General features: G+C 41.8%; 1 protein-coding gene across 1 annotated transcript in view; it reads right to left on the bottom strand.

Annotated features, from left to right (window-relative positions):
* Rnf145 (ring finger protein 145) overlaps positions 1-27,412 on the bottom strand; it is a 48,854-nt gene that overhangs the window by 17,000 nt on the left and 4,442 nt on the right. The window contains exons 2-5 of the mRNA XM_027425265.2: positions 25,520-25,735; positions 19,032-19,140; positions 7,472-7,563; positions 230-465 (exon numbers count right to left, since the gene is read on the bottom strand). Coding sequence (XP_027281066.1) covers positions 230-465; positions 7,472-7,563; positions 19,032-19,140; positions 25,520-25,703 — 621 coding nt within the window. The 5' untranslated portion in view covers positions 25,704-25,735. The remainder of the gene's footprint in view (positions 1-229; positions 466-7,471; positions 7,564-19,031; positions 19,141-25,519; positions 25,736-27,412) is intronic.

The following is a 27,412-nucleotide window of genomic DNA, read 5'->3' as shown; positions in this document are numbered from 1 at the left end:
CAAGAGCAGCCTCGGAGTTGAGAATCCAAACACTGAACCCAGAGAGTCACTCCTTTTCTGACCCACTCCACAGCAGAACTTCCTAGGGCAAACTGGATGCTCCTTACAGGGCCAAGAAGAGGGCCTTCTTCTAAGCTGTGAGGAAATTTCACATCGGCCACAGCTGGAAGGAAAATGAACCAGTCTTCACACAGAAACCTATCAACCTGCTTGTGCCCAGCATTCTTACCTGAACTAACTCTCTGTATGCAGACTTGGCGAGGTTATATGGTACTAAAAGATTCGACCCTAGAAAATACAGGACTTCCAATCCTGTAAAAATCATAGCAAATTTGTTGATGATGACGATGGTCTCCAGAGGGACGAGGCAGAGGCGTGCCAGCAGAGGAAGCATGTGTGCCGAGAAGAGCCAGATCTGCTTTGTTTTCATGACACAGGAGCATAAGGTACACACCACAAGCTGACCTGAAATGAGGGACAGACAGCATTTAACTGAGCATTTGGGTCCACAAAGAGAATCAGACAATGATAATCATGATGATGATGAGGAGGAGGAGGAGGTGGAGGAGGAGGAAGATACTATAGGGCCAGCCTTGCTGTCAAGCTTGATAACCTAAATCAGATGAACCATAAGGGTAGAATGAGAGAACTCCCAAAGCAAACTGTCCTTTGACATCAATGTGCCTCCTCCCCACACACACACACAGAAAAAAAAAAATTAAGCATAGTTTTTAAAGAAGTCTAAAGATTCTTTAACAATATTTTTGTTGTTGTTTTTGTTTTTCAAGACAGGGTTTCTCTGTGTAGCCTTGGCTGTCCTGGAACTCTACCCTTGAACTTGAAATTCCACCTGCCTCTACCTCCCGAGTGCTGGGATTAAAACATTCACCACCACCACCCAGCTCTTGAACAGTATTTTAAATAAGATCCTAATTTCATCTGGATATAATCACACATCTGAACATCCTGTGAACTTGGAATACTTATTCCCTACAGCTAATTGGGAAAAAATAACTACAGTTCTTGGTCACATTTGTGCTGGCTTGAGAAACAGAGAAAAAGACATTTTTTTCTTTTGGGTTCGTCTGTGCAGCCTTGGCTGTCCTGGAACTCACTCTGTAGACCAGGCTGGCTTGAACTCAGAGATCCTCCTGCCTCTTCCTCCTGAGTGCTGGGATTAAAGGTGTACTCCACCACTACCCAGAAAGGATTTTTAAATGTCTACTTCAGAGTTAGAATTATTCAGCCGCTGCTTTTTTTTGTTTTGTTTTTGTTTTTGTTTTGTTTTTCCAGACAAGGTTTCTCTGTGGCTTTGGAGGCTGTCCTGGAACTAGCTCTGGTAGACCAGGCTGGTCTCGAACTTACATAGATCCGCCTTCCTCTGCCTCCCCAGTGCTGGAATTAAAGGTGTGCTCGCGCCACCACCGCCCGGCTCAGCCGCTGCTTTTTACATTTCGTCTTTTTAAAAGGTATTCAACACTGGGTATTCTGCACTATACATAAAGCCCAAGATAAAGGCTGCCTACCCATCACAAGACCTCAACAGGACCCCATCTATTCTGAGGCTCTTCATCTCTAACTGAATCATGTAAACTTCCCAAGTGACTGAATCCTGAAAGTGAAGGATGAAAAGTTTGCACCCTTTGCTCTTAGAGAGGGCTGAAGATCACCACCATCACTCCAGAAAGAAGTGCAGAGAAATGGGATGAGAGCTTTCAGTTTCTTCTGCTCCTGCATCCATGAGTAGCTTCAGAGCTACACACACAAGTTGAATGTGAAATCCATTGTGTGACAACTGTTTGCGTTACTCATTACCCATTCAGATTTTTTTCTGTATAGAAGTAGATACTAATATTTTGGGTTTTTATTTTTAGAATATTTTTATTATACTTTATTATTCATGTGTGTAATACATGTGTTCTGTATGTGAACATACATGTGTTTGTCTGAGAGGGCCAGAAATGGGTGTCAAACCCCTACAACTGGAGCTGCACTTAAAAGACAGTAGTAAGCATCAAGATGAGGGTGCTGGGAATCGAACCTGGGTCCTCTGCAAGAATAGCAAGTGCTCTTAACCACTGATCCATCATCTCTCCTGATCATACAGTATTTTACATAATGATCAGAGTATACAAATTGTTTTGCAATCAGCTTTCTCCACTTTGTACACAGTTAGCACTGTTCTACACTATTGCAGTTATTGCTATTATTTGTGAGGTACATTATGTTGAATGTATTTGGCAAAACATTAGCTAAATTTAGCTTTTTCTTAGTGTCACATAATTGTAAAGTACTAGCAGGAATAAGTGTATACATTTGTGGCAACCTTGCACTTCCATGATATACTTGAGCAAGCTTAAACTGGGCATGTTTCCTAGTATCTGCTTAGCCCACATCCTCCAAGTGGATCAGACAATCTCACTGTCACCCAGGCTCCCTTCAAATTCGGGATCCTCCTGCCTCCATTTCCGCAGCTGCTCTAGGACTACGGGTATATGCTAGACGCCTGGTAGAAAAAACATTAGGGACTCTGACACCTTCAGATACACCTTTAGAACCAAGCCTTCCTTCGAAAAAAGATGATGCATAAGAGAAACAAACAGAAGAGATAATAAGGGAAAACAGTCAATGAAATCAAGTCTCAGATAGTGAAGGGACCAGCTCCCCATTTCAGCAGCCACGACAGTAACACGTGCTCGCTATGACCTTGTCCTAGTCACTAGAAGTCAAATGCCTGCCTCGTGACAAGGAACCAATCAGAAGTTATCTGGTGGCGCTATGCCTTATGGCTCTGGGTGTGCTTTATGGAAAAGTGCACAACAATGACACGCAGAGCATAGCAACCACCCTGGGAGGGCCTATGGGCCATAACAACCAATTGGCCAATCAACACAGGGCAAGCCCTCCAAGCCTGTAGGCACCCAATCCTGAGCCTGTGTGTACCTTTAGACACTCCCCTTACGATGCCCTACAAGATTGCTGGCAGCCGGTTAGAGCTGTCTTTGCTAGCCATCCACCATGGCGGGTGGGCGAAGGAGCTCACATGGGGTTAGCTCGTTAAACAACAATAAAGCCTCATACAGTTTGTAGCAAGTTTTCGAATCCACCTGGTGATTGGGGTGACCCCAGTCTTAGGCTGGGACCCCGGAGGCCTGAGTTTTCCAGGGGTCTAACATTAGAAAGAAAACAGAACAAAAATTAAAACACAAAACAGGTTGGAGATAGAGCTGATGAATCAGAAACAGAAACAAAAGCACAGTTCTCTTCAAAGACAAGAATGAGAAGATACACAGAGAGGGAGAGAGCTGAAAAGGAGGAGAACACCACAGCAGTGAAGCTGGCTGTCCAGAAGGCAGAGCACACAGCAGGAAAGGAAGTGGTCATCAGGAACTGAGAAAGGCCTGGGGATAACTGGGCATCCGGGAGAGGATGCAGGAGGAAGTTCATCCTCATCATAAAATTAGCCTGTCTGATGATGGGAAAACTCAGGATCACAAAGTGAAAGCAAAAAAACAAAGACTGGGAGGAAGTGCTCTGGTGCAATAACTGCACATTTTCACCTTTCACCATTGTCTTTCAGTGTACTCAGCATTGTGATGCTTACAGTTCCCTGGTCAGCATGATGTAAACTCTTCCCACCCCCAGCTCTGAAATTCCCCTAAGTCCATGCCAACACAGGCAGAGCACAGTAGACACTTTCCTATCTTCTTTGAGAGACCCTGACTCAGAAGGCATTTTCTCTTTGAGATCTGTTATCCTGCTTCTGTGAGGATGTCACAGTGGGAACACCCTGCAGCTCCAGGGGTGAGTGGTTTACCCTGTGAGATGCCTACTCAAACTGGTAAGGCTGAGTAAAGCAAAATCACCTTGTACGATGAACTCTCCAGATCTAGGGCTCCTCAATTAGAAACAACTCCAGGAAGGCTGAAACCTCTGCAAAATCATGTCACATTTAAATGGATTTTTGTGTATGTTTGCTAATTCTCCTTTTGTAGTGCTGGGAATGGAGTTCCACCACACAGCTAATCTCCAACTCAAGAGCTTATTACTACTGAAACCGGAGTGGAATTTACTTTAAAATCAACATGAGAAGAAAAATACTCTTTAATATACCATGGATATATCATTTTATTACCTTATCAACAAGATCTTAGTTAAGCTACCAATACTAAGAATATAACCAGGCCAGCCTGGACCAGTGTAGAGTCTGATTCAAAAAACCACACAAATGAAACAGAAGAAGAGGAAGAGGAGGAGGGAGGAAGAGAAAGAGTAAGAACAAGAGAAAGTAGTATAAGAGGGAATAAGGGAGGAGGGAGTAAGGAGGGTAGTAAGGGGGTGGGCAGCACAGTTGCGCCTCCCCTCCTTTGCTAAGACAGATAACCTACAACTGGCAGAGCAGGAACTGTGGTGGCCTCTCTCTCCTTGACTCAGCAGTATGATGAGGGAAGTGGGTCAATTCCTGTTTGGCTGAGCTCATGATGTTGTATTGGTGCCCTTTGGACTGAACAAGCCAAACTGGTCTTCCTCTCGGGGGCCAAATATGTGTACTTCCAAGATCTCCCCCATCACTGGGAGCCCCTCAAGCACCCCTGCTGCTGATAAGGATGAGCCACTGGCCACTTTTGACACTGAGAATCTCAAGTTCAAGAGAAAATCCTGGACAAGTTTTGACACCCTTCCCCAGGCTTCAGTAAACTCATCCTTTGCCTTCACAATTCAAAAGATGCAGGGGAAACCCTGCAAGGAAATCTCATTCCACACTCAAAAGTTTAACAGGCCCATGGCTGTCCCCAGAAGTCACAACAGAAGGAGGGGAGGAGCTACATACATACACCTAGAGCTCCTCTCTGTAGTTTTTTTTTTTTTTTTTTTTTTTAAAGGAGTCTTTTTTCCTCAGAGTTTCATTTCAAAAGGCAAAGGAAAGGAGGTAAAATCAAGAACTAGTACTCTTTATACAACCAAATATACCCCAAGTCCTATTCGTATGTTATTGGAGACTCCAAGGACATTTTATACCCTTTTATACAAAGTAAAACTTACTTGAGTGCTCTACACACACTATGCATTAGAATATGGAAGAGTGGCATTTCAAGTGCTTGCCAGCCATGTGTGGCTGAGTTCTGGACAACACAGCTTTCTTTCATCTGTACAGCCTAGATCAGTCCCCAGACACACAACTCCTGTGGTCCACCCCTGAGTCATCTTCTCTGTATAAAGGGCTGGGTGATGATCTCAGAAGACAGCTGCTCCTAGAACATTTTCCTTCTAACACTGGGCTTCAGTCAGTTCCCTCACTTCCTGTCTGGGATCTCCAGTGCAGGAGAGGTGGGTGGCTCACTTTGGACTGTATCTATTTGCTTTGAAACCAGCACTTTCTATTTTTAACATTCTGCTTTAATCAAGTACAAGGACCTATCTCTGACAATAGGATGCTCACTTTCAACAGCCATAAGTAAATCTGAGATATTATCTAACTCATTTTAGCCTTTCAAAGTAATGACTAGATGTTTAAAAATTAATCTTCCCAGATACTTAAAAACCCTTTAAGAATCATAAATCTCTATGAACTATTTTTATATGATTATAAATATGAAAAATTAGAAACATCTATGTGAAAAACTTGATGACCTGTGTTGAATTCCCAGGACCCACAGGATGGAAGGAGAAATGAACTCCTGCAACACACACACACACACACACACACACACACACACACACACACACACTAAATGTAAGAAGGAAGGAAGGAAGGTTGAGTGAAGGAAAGGGGATGAAAGGAGGGAGGGTTTGAGGAAGGAAGAAGAGAGGAAGTGAAAGGAAGGGGGAAGAAGGAAGGAAGTAGGGAGGAAGAGGAAGGGAGGTAGGGAGATGGAAGGAAGTTGTTAGACCCCCGGAAAAACTCAGGTATCTGGGGTCCCAGCCCACGACCTCGGTCACCCCTATTACCAGGCAGATTCCAGAGATTGGTGCAAACTGCATGAGGCTTTACTGTTTTTTAACGAGCTATCGGGTCTTTCACCCACTCGCCATGGCGGATGGCTAGCAAAGACAGCTCGAGCCGGCTGCAGAGAGATTTTGTAGGGCATCGTAAGGGAAGTGTCTCGGGGTACGCACAGGCTCAGGATTGGTGTGCCTCCAGGCTTGGAGGGCTTGTCCTGTGTTGATTGGCCAATTGGTTGTTATGGCCCATAGGCCCTCCCAGGGTGGTTGCTATGCTCTGCGTGTCATTGCTGTGCACTTTTCCATAAAGCACACCCAGAGCCATAAAACATAGCGCCACCAGATAACTTCTGATTGGTTCCTTGCCATGAGGCAGGCACCTAACCTCTTAGTGACCAAGGCAAGATCATAGCGAGCATGTGTCACTGTCATGGCTGCCGAAATGGGGGGCTGGTTCCTTCAAAGTAAGTAGGAAAAGGGAAGGAAGGGAACATGTGTAGGCCGAGGAAGAACAGGTGGGCTGGATTGTAGCTTGATTGGTAGAGTGCCCACTAGTGTGAGAGGTGAGGGGTGGGTTTTTTGCTTTCTATAAGGTAGTTGTTTACCCACTGAGGCCCTAATTCCATGAATTTCCCACCAATCATGCAAACCTTTTTTTCTCTCCACATGACAAAATTTTTGTTTACTAAAAAAGCTGCATTCCAGTAACCTGAAGCACGGATTCCTGACCCCTTACCCTTTTAAAACTAGCCAATTTCGAAAGACTGAGTCAGACTCCAGCCAATGGGGAAAAGACAGTCGCCACCTGAGTTAAAATAAAATCCAAGTGAACTTCCTGCCCCAGCATACCTCATGCTTGCTAGCCAGATCTGGTTTCTGTCCCACACTTTCTGCAAATAATTGCTTGTCCAGCATCTTTTATTTTTGTTCATATGTTCCTTTGTACAAGACAATTATTCTTTGTTTCTAACATAAACACATATAAATCCCTGGGTTCAAGCCCCAGCAGTGATAAAACCCCAGCCCTCAGGAGGGGAAGCAGCAGTTCAAGTTCATCCTTGGCTACATGATGAGTTCAAAGCCAGTCTGGGCCACATGAGGCACTGCCAGAAATAAAGGGCAGGTGGGGGGCGGGCAAAGGAGTAGGGAAAGGAGGGAAGGGAGAAAGAAAGTAAAAGTACAAAGTCAGAGTCAAAGGGGGATGTGGCATCACTTGCCTATGAAAACAGGATCAGGGAAGCAGAGGGAGGACGATCAGGAGTCTGAGGGAAGTGGAGGGAGAAGTCTGGACCCACCCCCACCCCACCCCCCATCCCCATTACACAGCAGGACCCAGTCTGAACAACCAAACCAAAACAAAAGGAGCAAAATCCCCTAAATACAAACAAAAGCCCCCAAACAAAACAGTGACTTTATAGGGAGAGTAATAAACAAATCTGAATTTTTAAATTATGTTTTAAATGACTATGAATCAATGTTTTCTCATTAGATGGTAAAACCAATACCTTTAAATCTTAACAATACTTACCTATTAAGGCTGTGGTAAAGCGATTCAGGGAGAGAGGTTCTAAATACATTGGTCCTTCATAGGCAGACTCCAGTTCACTCCTAACATAGTCCCTGAATAAAAACAGTAAGAAGAATGTACTGCATGAGGGAGAGGTAGCTCAGTCACCTACTCTCATAAAAACTCATCTTACCACTTCTCTTTCAACATGCGAAAAAGACTTTAGATACAAAGAATTGCATACAGGGATAGGCTTCATCTCATCTTCCATGCAATGGGAAGAGACAGTTTACCAGCACTGCATTTGACTCTGCAGAAATTGTTCCTGAAGATGTAGTTTGTGGGAGTTTTCTTTTTCCCATCACCTTACTCAATATTTGACACCCAGTAAAAAAAACCAGTGGAGACATCCTCTCTCAAAACTAAGGAACAGAAAATGTCTAATGATAGACAGTACAGTAAATTCCTCATCTGGTTTGCTTCCATCAGCACCTCTGTCTTATTTCCTCCAAGGTCTATCCCCACCTATTCCATTAGCTATACAGAAAACAACAAACTAGCTAGAAAGCTGCTTCACAACAGGAAAACCCTTCACAGCCATTCTTTCAAAACTATAAAGAACCTATGATAAAAATTTTAATATCCAAGGAAAATATCTAAGAAGAGAAAAATGTAGTATCTACATTCTAACGGGCTTTGTTTTTTGTTTTCAGTCTATGTATACATCCATGTGTGGGTATATGTACACCAGTGCACGGCCTGTGGAGGCCAGGAGATGGCATCAGATCCCCTGGAGCTGGAGTTAAAGGTGGGAGTGCAAGGAACCCAATGTCAGTCCTCAGCAAGAGTAGCCATCTTAGCGTCTGAGCTCTCTCCAGCACCAGCACCTCCACTTCTAAAGAGGTACCATATCACATCAAATAGCCCTGCCCACAGCTAATTCCTTCAGTATGGGGCAGAAATGAACTGTTTACATTTGGAAAACAGAGGCCAGAAGCACAAAAGGGGAGAATATTGCCTATCTGGTAAGTCCACTGGGACTGCAACAAGAGAGTCGCTTGGAATTTTTATATTGAAGAAAGGAAGTTTATGGAAAAATGATTCTTCCCTGTTTGCCTCAACTGTTGAATGCTTTATGCTCTGTACTTTAAAATACTTTCAATGTTTCTAGTATTTCTGAGCAAACTAGAATTCTATATTTACTTTTTCCAAGGCATTACTTCCTGTTGGGCTAATCAGGCTGAATGCCTTCAGCATAGCACTGTCAGTTTGGAATGAGCTTTACATAACTAAGCAGTAGAGGGCTGCCAAAAATTCAAAATTTAACTTTTTTTTTCTTTTAAAGAATAGAAACCGTTCAGGGAATGTTTAAAACGACAGCACCTAAGGCTGCAGTCATGAAGCAATTGTCTCTTGGCACCTTCTGATGACTGTCTCTAACACATGACTGATTACTCACATTTACACTCAAAGAAAAAACCTGCTCAAGAGGGAAGGTTTTAGTCAGCATTTGTTAATCAGGATCAATTGGCTAAGGGGACACTTTTGTCATGCTGGCTTTCTCACCTGGGGAGGAGAGAGCATGACTGGCACCTGGTAAAGGCTAAGTAACATTCTACAGTGTGAACCAGGGTCTGATATAGAGGCACAAATGTGTTCTCTGCAAATAACACAAAGTTCTGATTGTTATGGCTAATCATCACATAACAACTTTATATAGTCCTAGGGTAGAAGAGAAATAACAGGCATATAGACACCATTAATACAGCGCCTACGAAATGATACTAAAGCAACAAAGTCTATCTAAAAGAAATGACTGAATCTTGGCATTGCCAGGTCCACTGAAGTCCAACTTTTTCCTTGTAGCCACAGCACAGTCTGTACATAGGGCACAGGGGACAGGGAAAACCCACGGACAGAAAGCAGACTACAGGTTGCCAGGGTTTGGGTTAGTGTGTGTGGGAAGGGGATATGAGTGTGGGGATATGAACTTAACCGCCTGTGGTTTTAAATGTCAAATGTACCACAACCTAGAATCACCTAAAAAGGCAGTCTCAATTAAGGGCTTGTCTAGAACAGACTGGCCTGAGGGAAGAGAATTTTGGCAAGAAATGCAGCTTTGGAAGAACTGATACAATGTACAGAGACATGTACAGTGGAGACTGCCTGACTGATGACTGGGAAGACCCACCCAGAATGAGACAACTCCTATTCCAGGGGCGGGGCCGGAACTTCAGAGAAAGCTGGCTGGGACTAAGGAAGCCAGCAAGGGTCCATACGTTTGTACTCCCTGCTCTTGAGTGCAGACTCGGTGTTCTGCACTACTGCTCGGACTTTCCCATGACAGGACTGTAGGCCAGAAAAACAACCCCTTCCCTCCCAGGTTGCTTTTTACCAGGATACTGTAACACAGCAAGAAAAGTGGAAGTAGGGTGCTGCTTGAGGAGCCTTGGGTTTTATTCTGATGTAATGAAAATGTTTGGGGATTGGGTAAAGCAATGAGTACACGAAGCATTCTGCCACGTGAATGCCACATCAACAGAAAAGCAAAATCAGCACACGAGGCTCCTCATGGGTCCCATGAGCTCAAATCCAGGAGCCTATGGAGATGGTGGAGAGGAGAGAGCCCTGTTGGATGTGTCACTGTTACCCACATTTTATGGCACAACTGCAGACTCAACAGTATCTTCTAGAACATCTTTAGAACATCTGACTCTGCTGTTCTGGAATGTCAGGGGCTCAGCACTATTTGAATGCTTTCTTTTAGTTCACCTTCTTAAAGGCTTCCCTTCGACTTTCCTCATCTTAAATTCTAATATCGCATAACTAAATGTCTAAGGAGATGCTAGGGACATAACTCAGTAGTAGAATGTTTGTCTAGCCAGGAAAAAAAAACTGTAACCCAAACAGAAACTATTGTATATGTATGCTGCCAACACCCTGCTGGGCTATAAGCAACACTACTCTCACAATTAGTTAGTTACAACTCTACAGAATCTTGGGAAGCTCCACCCAGTGCCACTCCTCCTATTTGAGACCCTGCCCCTAAGAAAGCCCAATATCAGCTGCTCCTTCCCCGAGATGCATAAGATCATTCCCATAGGCTATTTAAGGCCTAGCTCCCTCCTGCCTTCCCCAGGAGTCATGGCGAGTACTATGCTTTGCTCTGTTTATTAAATCTGGATTTATTAATTTGATTTGATTTGGCTTATTACTTCAGTGGAGGAACTCAGTAACTGGGGATCCAATACTTATCAGAACTGAATTCTTAAGCTGATGCATAGCTCTATACATGCATCCATCTTTTCCATCTTCCACACCACCAGGTTGCTTTTCATCTGGCTGGGTTCTGTCCCCCTTTTACGTTAGCATAAGTAACACTTGTTTTACTCCTCTCTTCACACGTTACTATAAAAGCCAAGTCTATATATACTACACCCCTTTGATCTTAAACCCTTTTCTACTAGTCCTTTTCATTGCTTTCCTTCTTTTCCATGCTCTGTATATGCATTACTCCACACAGCTAAGTCCACTAAAGGAGGTCTATATCCCAGCAGATAATCAGTCTTAGGGTCGTGACAACACTCTGACCAAGTCCCTCCTGCTGCTGCCTGTACTGCCACCTTCTAGAACTCTAGGTAGTGGCTCTCCACAAATACTGCCATCATCCCTGCTCCAGGCCAACCTAACCCCTGCCTGTCAACCATCCTACTCCAGAACACAGCATCTTCCCTAGGCTCTTTACCTTCCTTCACCTTCATCCGTCTGTCTTTCTCAGGACAGACCTGCAGAATGCACCTGGCTGGCCAGCAAGTCCACCTTGGTGAGACAGCCAGGCCCAGAAGTAGGTAGTAGACTCCTCTGTGGAACCAGCTGAGCTAAGCTGAGCTTGTCAGAAGTGAAACTGATTGTGGTGAGAGGGCTCAACTCACAGGGAAACCACTATGCAGATGCTCTTCTGGCTAGATCAGCACTGCACCCAAAGTGTAGAACTGAAATGAAGATTCGGGCTAAAAAATATCTCCAAGTCCAACTTACATGCACCTTCAGTGCACCCTAGACTGACAATAACACTCCTGCTTCCAGTTAGCTCTAATTTATAACACAAAGACAGAGATGGAGGGAATGAAGAAGGGGGAATGGGAAAGGAGGAAAGGGGATGGAGAAAGGGACACTGGGAAAGAGAATGCAGAGATGGCTTGGAACACAAAGCACTGCCATGCAAGATAAGACAGACAGTTAGGGGACCAACTATAATCCCAGGCAAAGGGGGAGGGAACAAACTGGCTAACTAGAACAGCCATAAATGAAGAGTTGACCTTGACCTGGTGAATAAAGGCAAAGAGCAATAGAGAAGACACCTGGTGTCAACACACTTGCCTGCATGTGCATCCAACCACACCTTGTGAACAGGCAACATGCACACCATACATGTACACAAACCATGAGCCACTTTAAGACAAAAGCAAATTCATGATTCAAGTCAAAGAGTTCTAACTTATGCTCTGTGACCATCTGAAGATAACCAGATGAGCTGGTCAGGAAGGAGGGGCATTACCACTTTTCAATATGGAAGGTCTAAGAGGACAAGCCATCACTAAGCCAGCTAGATGTAAGCACGCCCACTGTCCTTCCCAGAACCGAAGAGTCTTTTCCTCCATGGACCTCTTACATTTCTTTTTTTGTTTTGTTTTGTTTTTCGAGACAGGGTTTCTCTGTGTAGCTTTGGAGCCTATCCTGGCACTTGCTCTGGAGACCAGGCTGGCCTGGAACTCACAGAGATCTGCCTGCTTCTGCCTCCCGAGTGCTGGGATTAAAGGCATGTGCCACGAACACCCCGAGACCTCTTACATTTCTGTAACACTCGGAATGCTGACAGAGAACCTAAGCACTACAAAACCAAACACTGGGACAATGTTCTCTAGTCCTCTGTGGGAGCCTCTTCACTTTCAACTGGAACATTTGGGGGTGGAGGTTGGGAGAGGGTAAGGAATTCAGTAAGAAAGCCATAAGGACACCTTGTAATTAGAAAAAAAAAAATCTTGCTATAAAGTAGTATGTAAGCCATTAAAAATAAATGAACGGCAACAACCAAAAATAACAAACCCAAGGAATTTACCACTCTGGCTAATGACTGAATTCTTTATGCAACAGTCTCTTAAGCAGTCTGACGTGGTCCCTGGACAGTTTGAGAACAATCTGTACATTCTGGCCACTTACAGGAAGCTTTCAAGAGATGCTAATTTCATAGAAACCTAATCTACTTTCATACAGAACAAGGAAGGGAGCTCCAAGTCCTTGAAATATGAACAAATAAAAAGTTCCCAAACAAGAGTCCCCACTCAGGCTTTTAAGTACCTGCTTAAGCACCTAAAGTGCAAGCTCACACGCAGGCACACATGCATATGCACATACACACACGTACACACACACACACACACACACACACACACACACACACACACAAGCGTGCGCGCCAACTTCAGCCTCAGCATTGGGCTAGTGACTGAGCTGTTCATGTTCCCAGGTGAATTTTAATTGTTTTGATTCCTACTTTTCTCTCTGCTCCTTTCTGGCCTCCTAGATAGATATTTAGTGTTTGGGTTTAGTAATGAGGGGGGTAAAATACAAAAACTGGTCACGTTTATTCCTGTCAAAACTTCTTTAGTGTATATATGACAAAGTTCCACTTAATAACCCTTTCACAGACAGAGCAGCTCTCGGCTAAGGGCAGTTCAGGTTTCAGGGCCTCAAGGTGATGTCTAGGGACACATTTTGGCTGTTGAGAGTGCTTGGGAAGAGGTGCTGCTTACATCTCATGGGTAGAGACCCAGGACAGTCTCCACAACAGAGATTGAACGTGTCTAAAATGTTACTATTCCCAGGACAGACACACTCCAATCTACCACTGGAACTGGAGAGTTTTTTGTAGAATGTTTGCATTTTACATATATTTGTTTGTATCTATCATATACATTCTTGGGAATGTTTTATATTTGAAAGAAAACGTCTAAACCTATCCAGCTGGGATGGAAATCATATACTTTCTCTCTTTTGAAAACCCTTTCTAGTGGGGACTTGGTCACATGTGAAATCATGTGTTAATTCACAAACCTAATAATAAACCTGGAACTAAGAACACTAACTTTTTTTTTTAGAAAAACAATTATAGATGTGAACAAGGTACACAAGCTAACAAGACCATGCATGGTTTAAGTTCTAGATAGTCTCCATTTTAAAGTAGTACTCATTCTGGGATATATAATAACTATATATATTAACTACATCATTGCATGTGAAAAGCAGAGTTCAGCAATTTTTAAAATCAAGATATTTAAAATTTTTAAATCAAGTTCAATTACAATAGTACTAATAAATATTTTTTATGATACTCAGGATTCCTGAGATAGTTTAGTGGGTAAAGGTACTTGACACCAAGCTAGACAATCTTGAGTTCAAATTCAGATGGTAGAATGAGAGAACCAACTCCCAAACCTGTCCTCTGACCTGTACACGTACACCATGGTGCATCACACAAACACACACACACACACACACACACACACACACACACACACACACACACACACAGAGGAAGATTTTTAATTATTTGTAATGCACTGAGTGATGTCATGGAGTTTTGAATATTTAATTCTTCTGTAATACAAACTGTGTCTACAGTCAAATTTCAAACAAGGTTTTACTCACAGATAGATACTCATCAGCATGATATAAATAATTAAAAAAAAACAGAAACCCAGGATTTCAAGTGTTTATAAAACTTTCAATTTAGAAAATTAATATTGATAAATATCTTCTACAGCCGGTTTCTGAAGTAGCAATTTAATCATTGAGATTGCCCAAATAGTGACTCTCCCCAGAAGCAAACTACACTGTGTCATGTCCTCTGGTTGGGAGCCTCAGCCTTGAATGGCTGAGCCATCTCTCCAGTCCAGACACTGTGTCTTATATTGTCTGGTAAGGAACCTGTACCCAGAATGTTGAAATTTAAGAAAAGCAGCACATGAGAGAAAGGTGCCATGAGACAAGGTTCAAGCAGAGGGTTTTTTTTTTTTTTTTTTTTTTTTTTTTTATTAGGGAAAGGGATCATAAAAAAAGGAGAAAGGCAGGGGAGAGAGTGGCCTCTGGAGACAGGAGCAACAGGAGAGAGGAGAAAGGAAAGAGGGGGAGAGAGAAAGAAGGGAACAGACAAAGAGGTTGAAAAAGAAAGAGAGAAAAGATGGAAGGTGGGCAGGGCCCTTTTTAAAAGGGAACATAGTGAATATGCACAGGTGATGCTCTTAGTGGCTGCAGCTGAGGGCATATCCTATCAGAATCCCAAGGACAGGCCAGTACAGATGCTGGAAACACAGAATATATACTGACTTCCCTCAACTCAGTAACAATAAGGACAAGCCAATCAAACTGGCAAAAGTATCTGAGTAAACAATTTTCCAGATAAGATTTATAAGTGGCAAATGAAAAGATGCTCAATATCATTAGCCAGGAGAGAAATGAAAATCCAAAGAACTATCACCTCACACGAATGGTGGAGGCTCCATAATAAAGTGCTTGTTGGCAAGGGTGTGAAGAAACAGACTCAAGTGCTGCTGTCAGAAATGCAAGATAATGCAGTCGCTTGATAAAACAAGCCCCTCGGTTCTCCAAAAGGCTCAACTGGGAGACTGTACACTGTAGCAATCCTACTCCAAGGTATGTGCCCAAGAGAAATAAACATGTATGTCCACATAAGAACCAACACACAGATGTTCATAGTATAATAGCCCCAAAGGAGAAATGACCTAATGGTCATGGGTGGGTGGGTGACAGGTAATAAACTGCACTAAAGCTACACAGTGGAATATTACAGGACAGAACTGGGGTACAGCTCATTGGTAAAGGCTACATCCAAAGTCTTGGGTTAGATGCACACCATTGCCTCTCCCATTTAAAAAAAGAAAAAGGAGGGAGGAAAGAAGAGAGGGAGGGAGGGAGGGAGGGAGGGAGGGAGGGAGGGAGGGGAGGGAGGGAGGGAGGCAAGGAGGAGGAAAGGAAGGTGCCAAAACACTGCAATATGAATCAACTTGCTAAATCAAAGAACACTTGGCTCCAAAGACCAAACTTACACAGTTCAGGATAAGTGAATCAAAAGAGACAAAGTAAGGGCTAGGGAGATAAGATCACTTGCAGTGAAAGCCTGGGGATCAGAAATGGAATCTCTAGCACCCACATAAAAATGAAGTCATGGCCATGAATGTCCTGTAATCCTAGCATTGAACAGTAGAGATGAGCTGTTCCCAGCTCACCAGTCAGCCAACCTAGCTGAGACTGGGATACCTAGTGCCTTGGCCTCTGCTTACACATGTACACATACACACACATGAGAAAGAGTGTGTACATATAATAAAGCTGATGGCAACCTAGGGATGAAGGTGCGGGGGTGGGGGGACGGCTTGTGGGAAATGATGTATACCAAGATCTCTTAGTGGGACAGGAAAAGTCTAACATCCATTGTGGCCATAGTTTGCACAATTCTGCCAAAGCATCAAGAACCACTGAACTGAGCTGCAGACTCTAAAGGGATGTGTGAGCCTGTGTGAAGCCACAGGTGAACCAAATGTAAAACTATTTTTTAAATTTGGCTATTAAGCTAACATTATAATATTGGAAAGTAATGGATTAAGTGACCTGTAATTTTAATGTGCCTCTATTTTTAAAGTAGAGACGTGTATCTTAAAATACAGTTATGGTCAAACATCAGTATTTGTTAAATGAGGCATGTCACAGATAATTCAAGGGCAGCACATCTTTGCTAACCTTTTATGAGAAAGAAACAGTGAATTACACTGATGGAAAACACTAGAATGTCCTATCTTCAAAGTCATTCAACATCTAAAAACAAAACAACAAAAAAACCTCTAAGACAGGTATTGTCTGTTTCTTCAAAGCATTAGCTTGCCACAGCAGCTTACTCTCTGAGATGACAAACTTGACCCTACTACAGCTCTCTTTCCAAGTCAAGTCTGGACTACCACGCCCTGAGGTCCGCCTGCCCAAGATTCCATCTGCAGGTCCCCAAGAGACTCGGGAAGATAAACTGTTCTTGCCAATTATAAAATGTTCAAAATTCATTTTAGTATTTGGTATGTTTTAACTTTGTAATGATTAAAACAAACATTAAACATTTTTTTAAAAAATCCTTAAAACTATCAAAAGGGCTTTTTTCTTTGTACCCTTAAATCTGTTCTGCCCACCCCCCTCCCCATTTTCCTTACATAACAGGATTTAGCCCCATTTAGAAATGGGTGAACTGGTAATACTGAAGATAAAAATAAAATTACATGTCTTGGGCCATTACTACACCATTAAATCATGTGCAAATGGTCATGATTTTCACCCAGGATTATGACTGTAATAAAAACAACAGTTTTGATAGCTCTATCTTTAATTTTGCAATCTTCTTGACTGCCCTCCCTAAAAGGCCAGAATGTATCATAGAATGCTCTACCATTTAAAAGTAACACACACACACACACAACCATGACACATCTTGAACATTAGTGAGCCTTTACTGTCTGCCAGAACTGTGCTAAGAAATTCAGATGCCTCATTTGACTCTTATCAAGTTCCTTAAGATTGTCATCACCATTTCTTTAGGTGTGGAAACTAAGGCTTATCTTTTTGGTGGCACACCAGCTGCAATTAAGTAACCTGCAATTTAAATGTATCTACCCATCTACCCACCCAACCATCCATCTAAGAATGAACTTAGATGCTCCCAGGTGTCAAGGCACTCATCTGTATACTGAAATGGTGGCTCCAGAGCACTGGTTCTAAATAGATAGCATATTCCATGGATGGTGCTTTTGTTTATTAAAATGCTTTGCTTAGTATTTTATTGTTTAGAATGAGTAATGAAGTATCTCCACCCTGAGCATGAACCAATGTATGCCACGGGACAGGGTATAGCTTGAGGCTGACAGTGCTGTGTGAGGTCATCATGTTGCTCTCTCTGCAACACAAAATTACTGGAAGCTGTTTCCACAGAATGACTGGGACATGATACAGGACACAAAGTGACCAAGGTGACTGTCTCCACTTGAGGAACCAAGCTTGATTTGAACACTGAGGATTCTAAGAAAGTTGGGACCAGAGTGAGTTTAAGTTCCACATTGTATGATTTGACATCACAGGGCAGTAAGAGTGACAGACTGTGTGCAAACCCTCCAGATACCACCCTGTCAACTAAAGAGGGACAGGGAAGACAACTTGAAAAGGGGCGTTGAAGGAATAACCTGGGGGATCTGAGCAGTAGATCTACTATTGAGGAGGGTGAAGATGTTGCATCCAACACGAGGGATCAGAGGCATTACCAGGGCTACGTAATTTCTAATTGTCACTGCCTTAAAGTTTCTGCATTTCCATAAAATATCTACCGTGAATGCTGCAATTTTATAACCATAAAAATTATAAATTTTATTATTTATTAAAAAAAATCAATTCAGTTTTAGCAATGTAGCATGAGACATCTAGATTTAATGTCAAGCCTACATTAAAATGTGTAGGACCTCTACTACACGCAAGGCCACTGCCAAATCTTAGAATTCAGAGTGTATTTCATTGCAGTAAGTACATGTCAAACCAGAAATTGTGAAACGTAAGTTTCAAAAGAAATTATACCTCAAAATATACTTCAGGTTTAACTACATTTTAACAATTTTATCCCAAAGGCAGGAAGCTCATATATTATAGTGGATTTCAGCTTTAACCTTTTAGTCTCAAAGACAATCAGTCCCACCAAGTAACTGATGGGCTCACCATCTACACTTCTGCAACTAAATGTTGATTCTTATTTTAAGTTGGTGTCTGCAAAATGAAGACAGGTCTGGCTAAGACTGGGAGAGTTGAGCTGTTTCTTTGTGTGTCTGCATAAATTCTCTTCTTGGGTAATACAGAGAAGCTCAACTTTAAATGTAACTGTAATGCCTGTTTCCTGTTGCTATTAGCTTTTTCTTTTTCAAAACCAGACTCTCAACATAAATTCAGTTATTAATCTTGAATGATATTATCAATATAAAAAACAACTAACAAAAAAATCCTGTTTTGAAACCCACTCTGATGGCTATCTTGGCTGTCCACTGCTTTCTTGATCAGAGTATTTGAGTGGAAAGAGCCACCCTAAAAGTGGGCAATACCTTCTGCAAGCACAGACACAAGGATCCGGAAGAAGAAATGTTGCTTTTTACCCACTCCCCTCATGCTCATAAATCCATCTATCCTGCTGCTGCAGCATCCTCCACAGATATTAGAGCCAACTTCTTTGGGCTTTGCATGTAGACTGAAAACCAGCAGCCATTGCTGGACTACCTCTGCTGTATCCTGTGTAAGCCAATCTAATAAATCACCTTTAGTACAAAACTTCATTCTATCAGCTCTGTTCCTTTAGCAGGTCTTGACTAGTAACCTACTTAAGCCATAGCTTTGTATCAGTACTCATGAAAAACACTGTGTTGACATTTAAAAACAGAAAAAACAACTTTCAACTCAATCCCACATTCCAAAACTGGGGTCACAGCCTTACCTGGATATCTGATGTCCAGCATAGAGGAGCAGGGCAGTCAAAAAATATAAATAAAGCTGAACCAGATGCTGCCTGGGCAAAGTGAGTAGCACGACACTTAAGATGTAACCTGTAGCAAAGACATGAATACAAATGATTGCACTTTCGTCTCCCAGTTAGTTATACTAGAGACAAGCTGAAATAAATTATTTCCCAAGTAGCTACCAACAAATGGAGGTTTTCTTTTTAATTTCACTAGCAAGGTTCATTCAGTTCAAAAATGTCACTATGGATTTTCAAAACTGGAAATAGCATTTGTCACTTTTTGTTTTATCTTTCTGTTATGATTAGATGCAGCACACACAAAGGAACCCTGAGTCTTCTTGTCACCCCCTTTCTCAATGCCTCCTTCCCTGTTTTACATCAATTCTCTCATTAATTTTCTGAACACCTAGGAGCTGCCCCTTCAGACTTCTCTATCCTCAGAAGTCCCCATCTCTCAAACATCTGCCCATCCAACATTCCACCTATCTAACAAAGGTCCACATCCTCCCATCCTACAATCCATCTAACAAAGGTCCTCATCCCCCCATCCAACATTCCACCTATCTAACAAAGGTCCTCATCCCCCCATCCAACATTCCACCTATCTAACAAAGGTCCTCATCCCCCCATCCAACTTTCCACCTATCTAACAAAGGTCCTCATCCTCCCATCCAACATTCCACCTATCTAACAAAGGTCCTCATCCTCCCATCCAACATTCCACCTATCTAACAAAGGTCCACATCCTCCCATCCTACAATCCATCTAACAAAGGTCCTCATCTTCCCATCCAACATTTTACCTTACAAAGGTCCACATCCCCCCATCCAACATTCCACCTAACAAAGGTCCTCATCTTCCCATCCAGCAATCCACCTAACAAAGGTCCTCATCCTCCCATCTAACAGTCCACCTATCTAACAAAGGTCCTCATCTCTCTATCCAACATTCCACCTAACAAAGGTCCTCATCCCCCCATCCAACTTTCCACCTATCTAACAAAGGTCCTCATCCTCCCCTCCAACAGTCCACCTATCTAACAAAGGTCCTCATCCTCCCCTCCAACAGTCCACCTATCTAACAAAGGTCCTCAAAGCACATTCAAAGGCTCCTCCCCATCCTGAGGGGAAAACCCTTAATGTTTCTCTTCACAGCAATTTCTGTTACAGAATATTCCTTTACACTGTATGAAGATGTGTCACTATGATTGGTTTTAAAAGCACAAAGCAGGTTTTGTTTGAAGAATGCCTTTAAGAAGCTGCACATTTTCATTCATATTATCTGACCATAACTTTGACTTAAATTTCATCAGCACAGATCAGTTCCCTAAAATGCCAAATGAACAAAACTTTAACAAAACTGTCTTGCCTCCTCATTCAATTGGAAGGTATTTTATTATAGCATGATGAGCTTTTGTTTTTTGGCACTCTCAAAGATGGGTGATCAGTGAAATTATCAGATATTTGTTTTCTGAATAGATATTTTTATATATGCTTTATGTAAACCAAAAGTTGTTTTATTTCTTCAAATTTTCTAGCATGCTTAAACCTGGGCTACTATTAGCAGTATGAAGGAGGAAATAATAAAATTATTTAATAAGTTTAAAAAAAAAAAAAAAAAAAGAGCTGCATGGCTAATAGCTAGGCAGGAAGAGGGTAGGTGGGACTTCTGGGAGCAAAGAGGTCTGGGGAAGAAGAAAGGCTGAATTGCCAGCCGGATGCAGAAGAAGCAGGACATACAAGAGAGGTAAAAGCCATGAACCACGTGATAGCATGTAGGTTAATAGAAATGGGTTAAATTAAGTTATAAGAGGTAGTTAGAAGCAAGCCTAAGCTAAGGCCAAGCTTTCATAATTAATAAATCTCTGTGTCATGATTTGGGGGCTGGCGGTTCGAAAGAGTCTGCCTCAAATTTTCCCTTGTTGATTAACTTTTCATTCTATCTGTAACCAATGCTTTTTTTTTTAATCATCTATTTAACCCTTTTTCTGCTATAAAACCATTTCTAGCTTTCTACTTTATAACTCAGAAGCCAGCTATGATTTGCTGATGCCAGCACCGATACCGAACCCTTGCTATGCTGTCATACTTTTAATCTGAGACATGGATCTCTTGACCTCTCCCCAGTGAATGCTGGGATGGTAGTCCCTAAACAACTGTTCTTCTCCCTGTGGAGCTGGAAATAATCTGGCCCAAAGCAGCCACTCTTGCTTTGAACACTGATATCCCTTTCCAGATACAATACCCACAAATAATTGCCAAAGTCCTCCAGTGTATGGAAACAAACAAAACCACAAAAGCAACAACAAATCCAATTTTTATTCCAAAAGGACATTCAATCACAGGAAGCTTGAAATAGAGCCCATTTATGTGCTCACATAACCAACAGTTACAAACTGCAAACTCTTCCAATCTGGGAACTCCAGCCACTCAACTTACAACTTGGTTTTGAGCGAACGTGTAATTCGCTTTGTGAAATTAACCAATCAACTAAGGTCGTTAATGACAAAGCTAAGGCAACAATAATTTGTAAACTGGCAGCATTTTAAAACGATTTCTGATTGGGGTTGGAGAGGTGGCTCAGCACACAACTGTCTGTAATTTCAATGCCAGGAGATTAGATGCCCTCTTCTGGCCTCCATAGGCATGCTTGGGGCACACACATATACTTGCAGACAAAATACTCATATACATAAAATAGGTTTAAACACATAACGTTAAAAAACAAGTTACTGATGAGCCTATTGATTCCTGTTATTAGAGATGGTAGGGCTGGGGAAGAACTGGGGGCCTGATCAAGGCAGCAGCTTGGAGTATTGAGTTGGCAGTAAAGCGTGAGATACATATTTAAACAGATCTAAGCATTGCTCTCCACATGAGTGGTTGAAAACAAGGAAGTGGAAGTGGATGTGAACTCTCTAGCTTGGGTAATCAAGGAGATGGTTCTGCTAATGAAACAGTAAACACAAGAGGAAGCAGAAGTCTGCCATGAGGTCAAGGTGCTGAGTGCAGTGACTGGTGGCAAAGTACTGTCCAGGCTGTTCAAGTGAAGACATCTGTCAGGCGGTTAGGGATGCTTTCCCTGAAAATTAAGTACCAGCTAGAATACAGAGACAACAGATGCTCCGTGTGACCAGAAAGGCACTCAGGACTAGAGATCTGACCTTCACAAGGCAGGGCTCACAGAGGAAGAACACTAAATCCACACAAAGGAGACAAAGGCCGTGGACAATTGATACAGGCTGGCAGTCAAAACCATGAGAGATCACCCAAACAACCAAAGATGAAAATGGACACAGATTCTGAGCAACATCAACATGAAGGAGGCTGAAGTCTGAGCATGGTGGTGCAAGCCTATAAAGCTGAGGTCAAGGCCAACCTGGGCTACGTACCAAGTAGCTACCTCTATACATCAAGACCCTGCCTGATTCAGAGGGAGGGAGGGGGAGGAAACTAATAATAAAAGCACTAAGAAGGAAGGAATTAACCACCTTTGGCAATAATATATGATCTAAGCCCTCAATAAATAAAAGACAGTGTGCTAACAGGAAACAAGCACACAAGACTAAAAGAACAGGGTGATGCTGGAATGGACCGAGTATACACAAAAATTCATCGAGGAAAAGACGAGCTAAATTAATAACATTGGCATCAAAGCTGTCTAGGAGAAATTATTCAACAACCCACTGTGACCTGCATATGCAGATAAATTCCAAATAGAGCAAAGAGTTCAACGTAATAATGACTCCACAAAATTAATAAAACAAAACTCAACACAACTCTTTTTATTTCCCCTCTCTCTCAGTTTTTTCTGAGATGGGGAGAGGGGCTGGCATCAAACGTGGGCTCCTCCCTCATTAGCTCACCAAGTATAGTATATGGATTCCGGGCATGTACCATCATACCTGGCTCCAAACTCTTAAGAGTGAAATAACAAAATAAATAAATAAATAAGTAAAAATCCTAACGCTTATAGAGTCTTACAATCTGGCAGTCTAGAGAATGTGCCAACATTTAAAAAACAAAAATCATAAAACTTTATATTCCTAGATATGATAGACAGCTGTAAAGAGATCATTTGGGATCTGGCAGCTTTGCCAGTGCAGCTGGGGATAGCCTAGACTACATAGTATAACCACATCTCAACCAAAAACTAAAAGTGAGCTCCTGAGCACAGCTGTGGTGCTTCCACATAAACAAGTAAAGGCCAAGGCTTCAGAGCCAGGTCCACTATGCTACATCTAAACAGAGAAAAAGGAATTCATATTCACCCACAGACAATACCTAGATTTCTACAGCAGGGAATAATAGCTACTCTAAGGATCTCAGAGGGCTGTAATGAAGAACAGATGCAGTGAAACACTTTGGCATACACTTTTAATGTTCTGACTTCTGAACATAAATGCAATACTTTGACACGAGAATTTTTACAATGAATCGAGGAGTAAATTCTGTAAACCAAAGCATTAGATTACATAATAATCTGACAGACCCCCCTCACACACACACAACCAAACAACAAAATACCAGTTCACACTATCATTGTGCTCACCCTACAGTAGACCTACCTAATCACTATATTTAAGAAGCTCAACTAAGTCAGGCGGCAGGGGTGTACACCTGTAATCTCAGTACTCAGGAGGCAAAGGCAAGCAGATTTTTGTTAGTTCAAGGCCAGCCTGATCTACAAGACAAGTTCCAGGACAGAGTAACTCTGTCTTGACAAATCAAAAAAAAGAAAGAAAAAAAGTTCAACTGAGTTGCTAAAGTTATAAGGTAGAGTTGATTTCAATTGAATTGTATCAAAACCTATTCAGTTTCTAAAATTAATGCTTCTATTCATTAGGCAACTCAACTGTTTTATGATAACTTCCAAACTTTTTAGAAATAATATGATAAAAGTACACTTTAAAACCCACAGTGTGAAATACTTATCAGATTAAGCTAAAAAAAAAAATCTAAGCCTAGTCTGTGTTCAGCAGCTGACTGCAACCACTTTCCATAAACCAGTTAACACAGAGAGGCTAAGGCTGAGCATTCCAGTGTATGCAACATAAAGGAAGCACCTGGTGTCACACATTTTCCCAGGATAGTGTCACACAGGAGAGATGAGCTCACCAAATCGCATGCTGTGTAGTGTAACTTTCTACCCTGCCTCCATCCCTCCCACAATGACAGACCTGGTACCCTCTTATAGGCTTCTAAGAGCGCTAAGTGTTAGAGCTCAGAAAACCCTTCTACAGATAAAATGTCATAAAGACAGGACAACTGTTCACAATTTTATCAAAGATATACTTTTTAGCTTTACAAATATAATGACAAAATTGTTTTTAAGTATAGTAAGTGCTTGGAGCCAGACAACAAAAGCATGTCATTTGCTAACCTAAAAGTTAATTTGAGTAAATTTTGTTTCATGCATCAGTATGTTTTGGGGTTTTTTTTTTTTTTTTTTTTTTTTTTTGTTTTTTGTTTTTCAAGACAGGGTTTCTCTGTATTGCTTTGGAGCCTGTCCTGGCACTCACTCTGTAGACCAGGCTGGCCTCAAATTCACAGAGATCCACCTACCTCTGCCTCACGAGTGCTGGGATTAAAGGCATGTGCCACCAACACCTGGCTCCACACCTCAGTATCTTGACTTTCTTAACCTCAAAGCATACTAAGTCTAATTCTAGGATTGTCTTTTTCAAAGAAAATATTACACTATAAAATTTCATTTAGTTGAAAGGAGTGTTACATTTGCAAATGGTATTAATGGTTTACTTTGACTCAAGAATATTAAGAAAGCTGGAGATGGCTCAGCAGTTAAGAGAACTGTCTCCTTTTCTAAAGACAGTGGTTTGGCTCCCAGCACCTATCTGGCGGCTTATAATCATCTGCTATTCCAGTTCCAAGGGACTCACGCCCTCTTCTGGTCTTTGTAGGAACTGCATGAATGTGTTACATTTACATGCAGGCAAACACTCATATACATATAAAAGAACAAAATTTTTAATAAGAAGAAATACTGCATTTTATAAAGTTCACTTTGGCAATTGCTACTTAACTCCAAGCTAGAAGAGGCTAAATTTCAGGCAAAATATCTCTCATTATTTACACTTCATCATATTAAAAGCAAAAAATATTTACCCGTGCCTTTCAATTTTATTCCAGGAAAATAAATCCTACTCTCTCGGGTTCTAGTAATTCCTATATCATTGTATAACAAAACTATCAACAAAACTGGCAGACACATCCATTAATACAGTCAACTCCCTGTACTGGAGGCTCATTTTATCCAAATTAAAAAATGGATTTAATGAAAAAAATGCTATGAATATGAAAGAGAACAAGGAGGAGTACAGGGAGGATTTGGAGGGAGGAAGGAGAAAAGGGGGAAATCATATAGTATAATCAGAAGAAATGATTTTTAAAATATAAATGGAAACAAACTCATCATACAGGCAGAAAATGCATGCAGACACTTACCTACATAATGCATATTAAGAGCCAAATACTTATACTGGAAAAGAGGGTTGTTACTGAGGCTACTTCTTTGGATCTGCTGGAAAAAGGAGCTGACGTCCCATCTGTAGAGGACATCCAGCAGCATGATGCTCGGCACCCTCAAGGCCACGTTCAACACTGCCTCCAGTTTCTCCTTTGCAGCCATGGTTTTTTTTTTGATTGTTTTCTGGAGGAGACCTAAAGGTGAGAAGAAAAGTCAACACAGACCATCTTTGGAGAGCCTCCCAAAAACCTAAAGGGTTGTCCTGCAAACATCTCTACCGTTCCCGTATTTACATTACATCAAAATACTCTCACTTTCAGATATGCCCCAACATGATTCAGACTAAAGGTTCATACTTCAAAACTTAAAGAAGCCACTACTTCATATCTCCTAACTTAGCAACAAAATACCACCGTGACAATGCTCCAATTTGAAGAAAATACCGTCCCTATGTAGCTGTCTGAGACAGACTTACCTCTCCAAGAGGAGGGGAAATGTTAAAAATATTCCCTAAATGAGTAGAAGACTAAAGTACTAATGAAAGCATGGCGGGTTTAGTTCTCTTCATCTTACATTCGTCCTTATCCCTAACGGTTCATAATCAAAACAGAAGAACTAAGTATTGCTTTTGTTCCTTTTTACAGTGCTAGAGACCAAACCCATGGCCTTGCACCTGTGAAGCAAGTCTGTATACCACGGAACAGTCCCAGCTGAATACGGAACACACAAGGCAGAGAATTTTCCGGGAAGACACAAAGAGGCACAACTTGCTCCTAGTCGCTCTTCAGAGATGGAAAATGAGGCTCACTGCGTGAGTGGCAGCAGACTGCATGGCCTTGGGAGATGCCAGGCACTAGGTCTTATGGTCTTTGCTTATACAGTGACAAGCACAGACAGAATGGAAAGAAAAGGGGGGAAAGGAACCAAAAAGCAGTTATCAGGATCTCAGAAAGACAATTTGATGAAACAGCTACAAGTTAATCCAAGGAATGTGCACAAGGCAAACGCAAGTAGGTGAAGGACAGCTTTGAGAGTAAGGAGAATTCTGGACTCTTGGCTCTGACGATATCCTTTTAAGAATTTTGCTGAGAAAGCTAAATGCATTCCTAGCTTTGGCAGTAATTTCAGACATTACAGGAGAAAAGAAGACATTTATTTTTGAAGGAGATTATCGTGACAGATTGCTGTGCTACAGTCAAGAATTTGTCAGTGTTCCCATCGTCCTCGGAAATGGCTGCGAATTCCTTAGCTCTGACACTGTGAACTCCAAAGAACTAGGCTTAGCACATCATTCACAGGTTTCTACTGACCCTATGTCAATCATTCCCATAATGGAAATGTTGTCACATATGCAGCCATGCTGCCAATAATATTACCATTGCTTAATTGATAAACTGTAATTCTAATGACTTTAAATAAGTAAGAGCTTTTAATTGTTTTCCTATACGAAAAAAATACACTGTGAGGCTCAACAAAGTAACTCTGGCCTAGGAAGAAAACTATCATGAAAAATAAAAACTCTTTAGCCAGCCATAACTGCAAACCACACTGTTGAGAAATTCAATAAAGGCAGTAGTTCTCAATCTTCCTAATGCTGCAACCCTTTAATACAGTTCCTCACCTTGTGGTGAACCCCCAACCATAAAATTATTTCATTGCTACTTCGTAACTGTAATTTTGCTATGAATCATAATATGAACACCTGATAAGCAGGATGTCATATCCAAAGGGGCCGAGACCCACAGGTTGAGAAGCACTGACCGCTACTACAGTCAACCCTGCGTATCCAGAGGTTCTGCATCTGTGCAGTCAATAATCTCAGCTCGAAAACATTGAAATGGTTGTTCTGAATATGGTTTTCTCATCACTGT

The sequence above is a fragment of the Cricetulus griseus genome, chromosome 7 (genome assembly GCF_003668045.3).
Source record: "Cricetulus griseus strain 17A/GY chromosome 7, alternate assembly CriGri-PICRH-1.0, whole genome shotgun sequence".
NCBI lineage: Eukaryota > Metazoa > Chordata > Mammalia > Rodentia > Cricetidae > Cricetulus > Cricetulus griseus.
The sequence above is the reverse complement of the archived record's forward strand: the minus strand, read 5'-3'. Positions and strand labels throughout refer to the sequence as shown.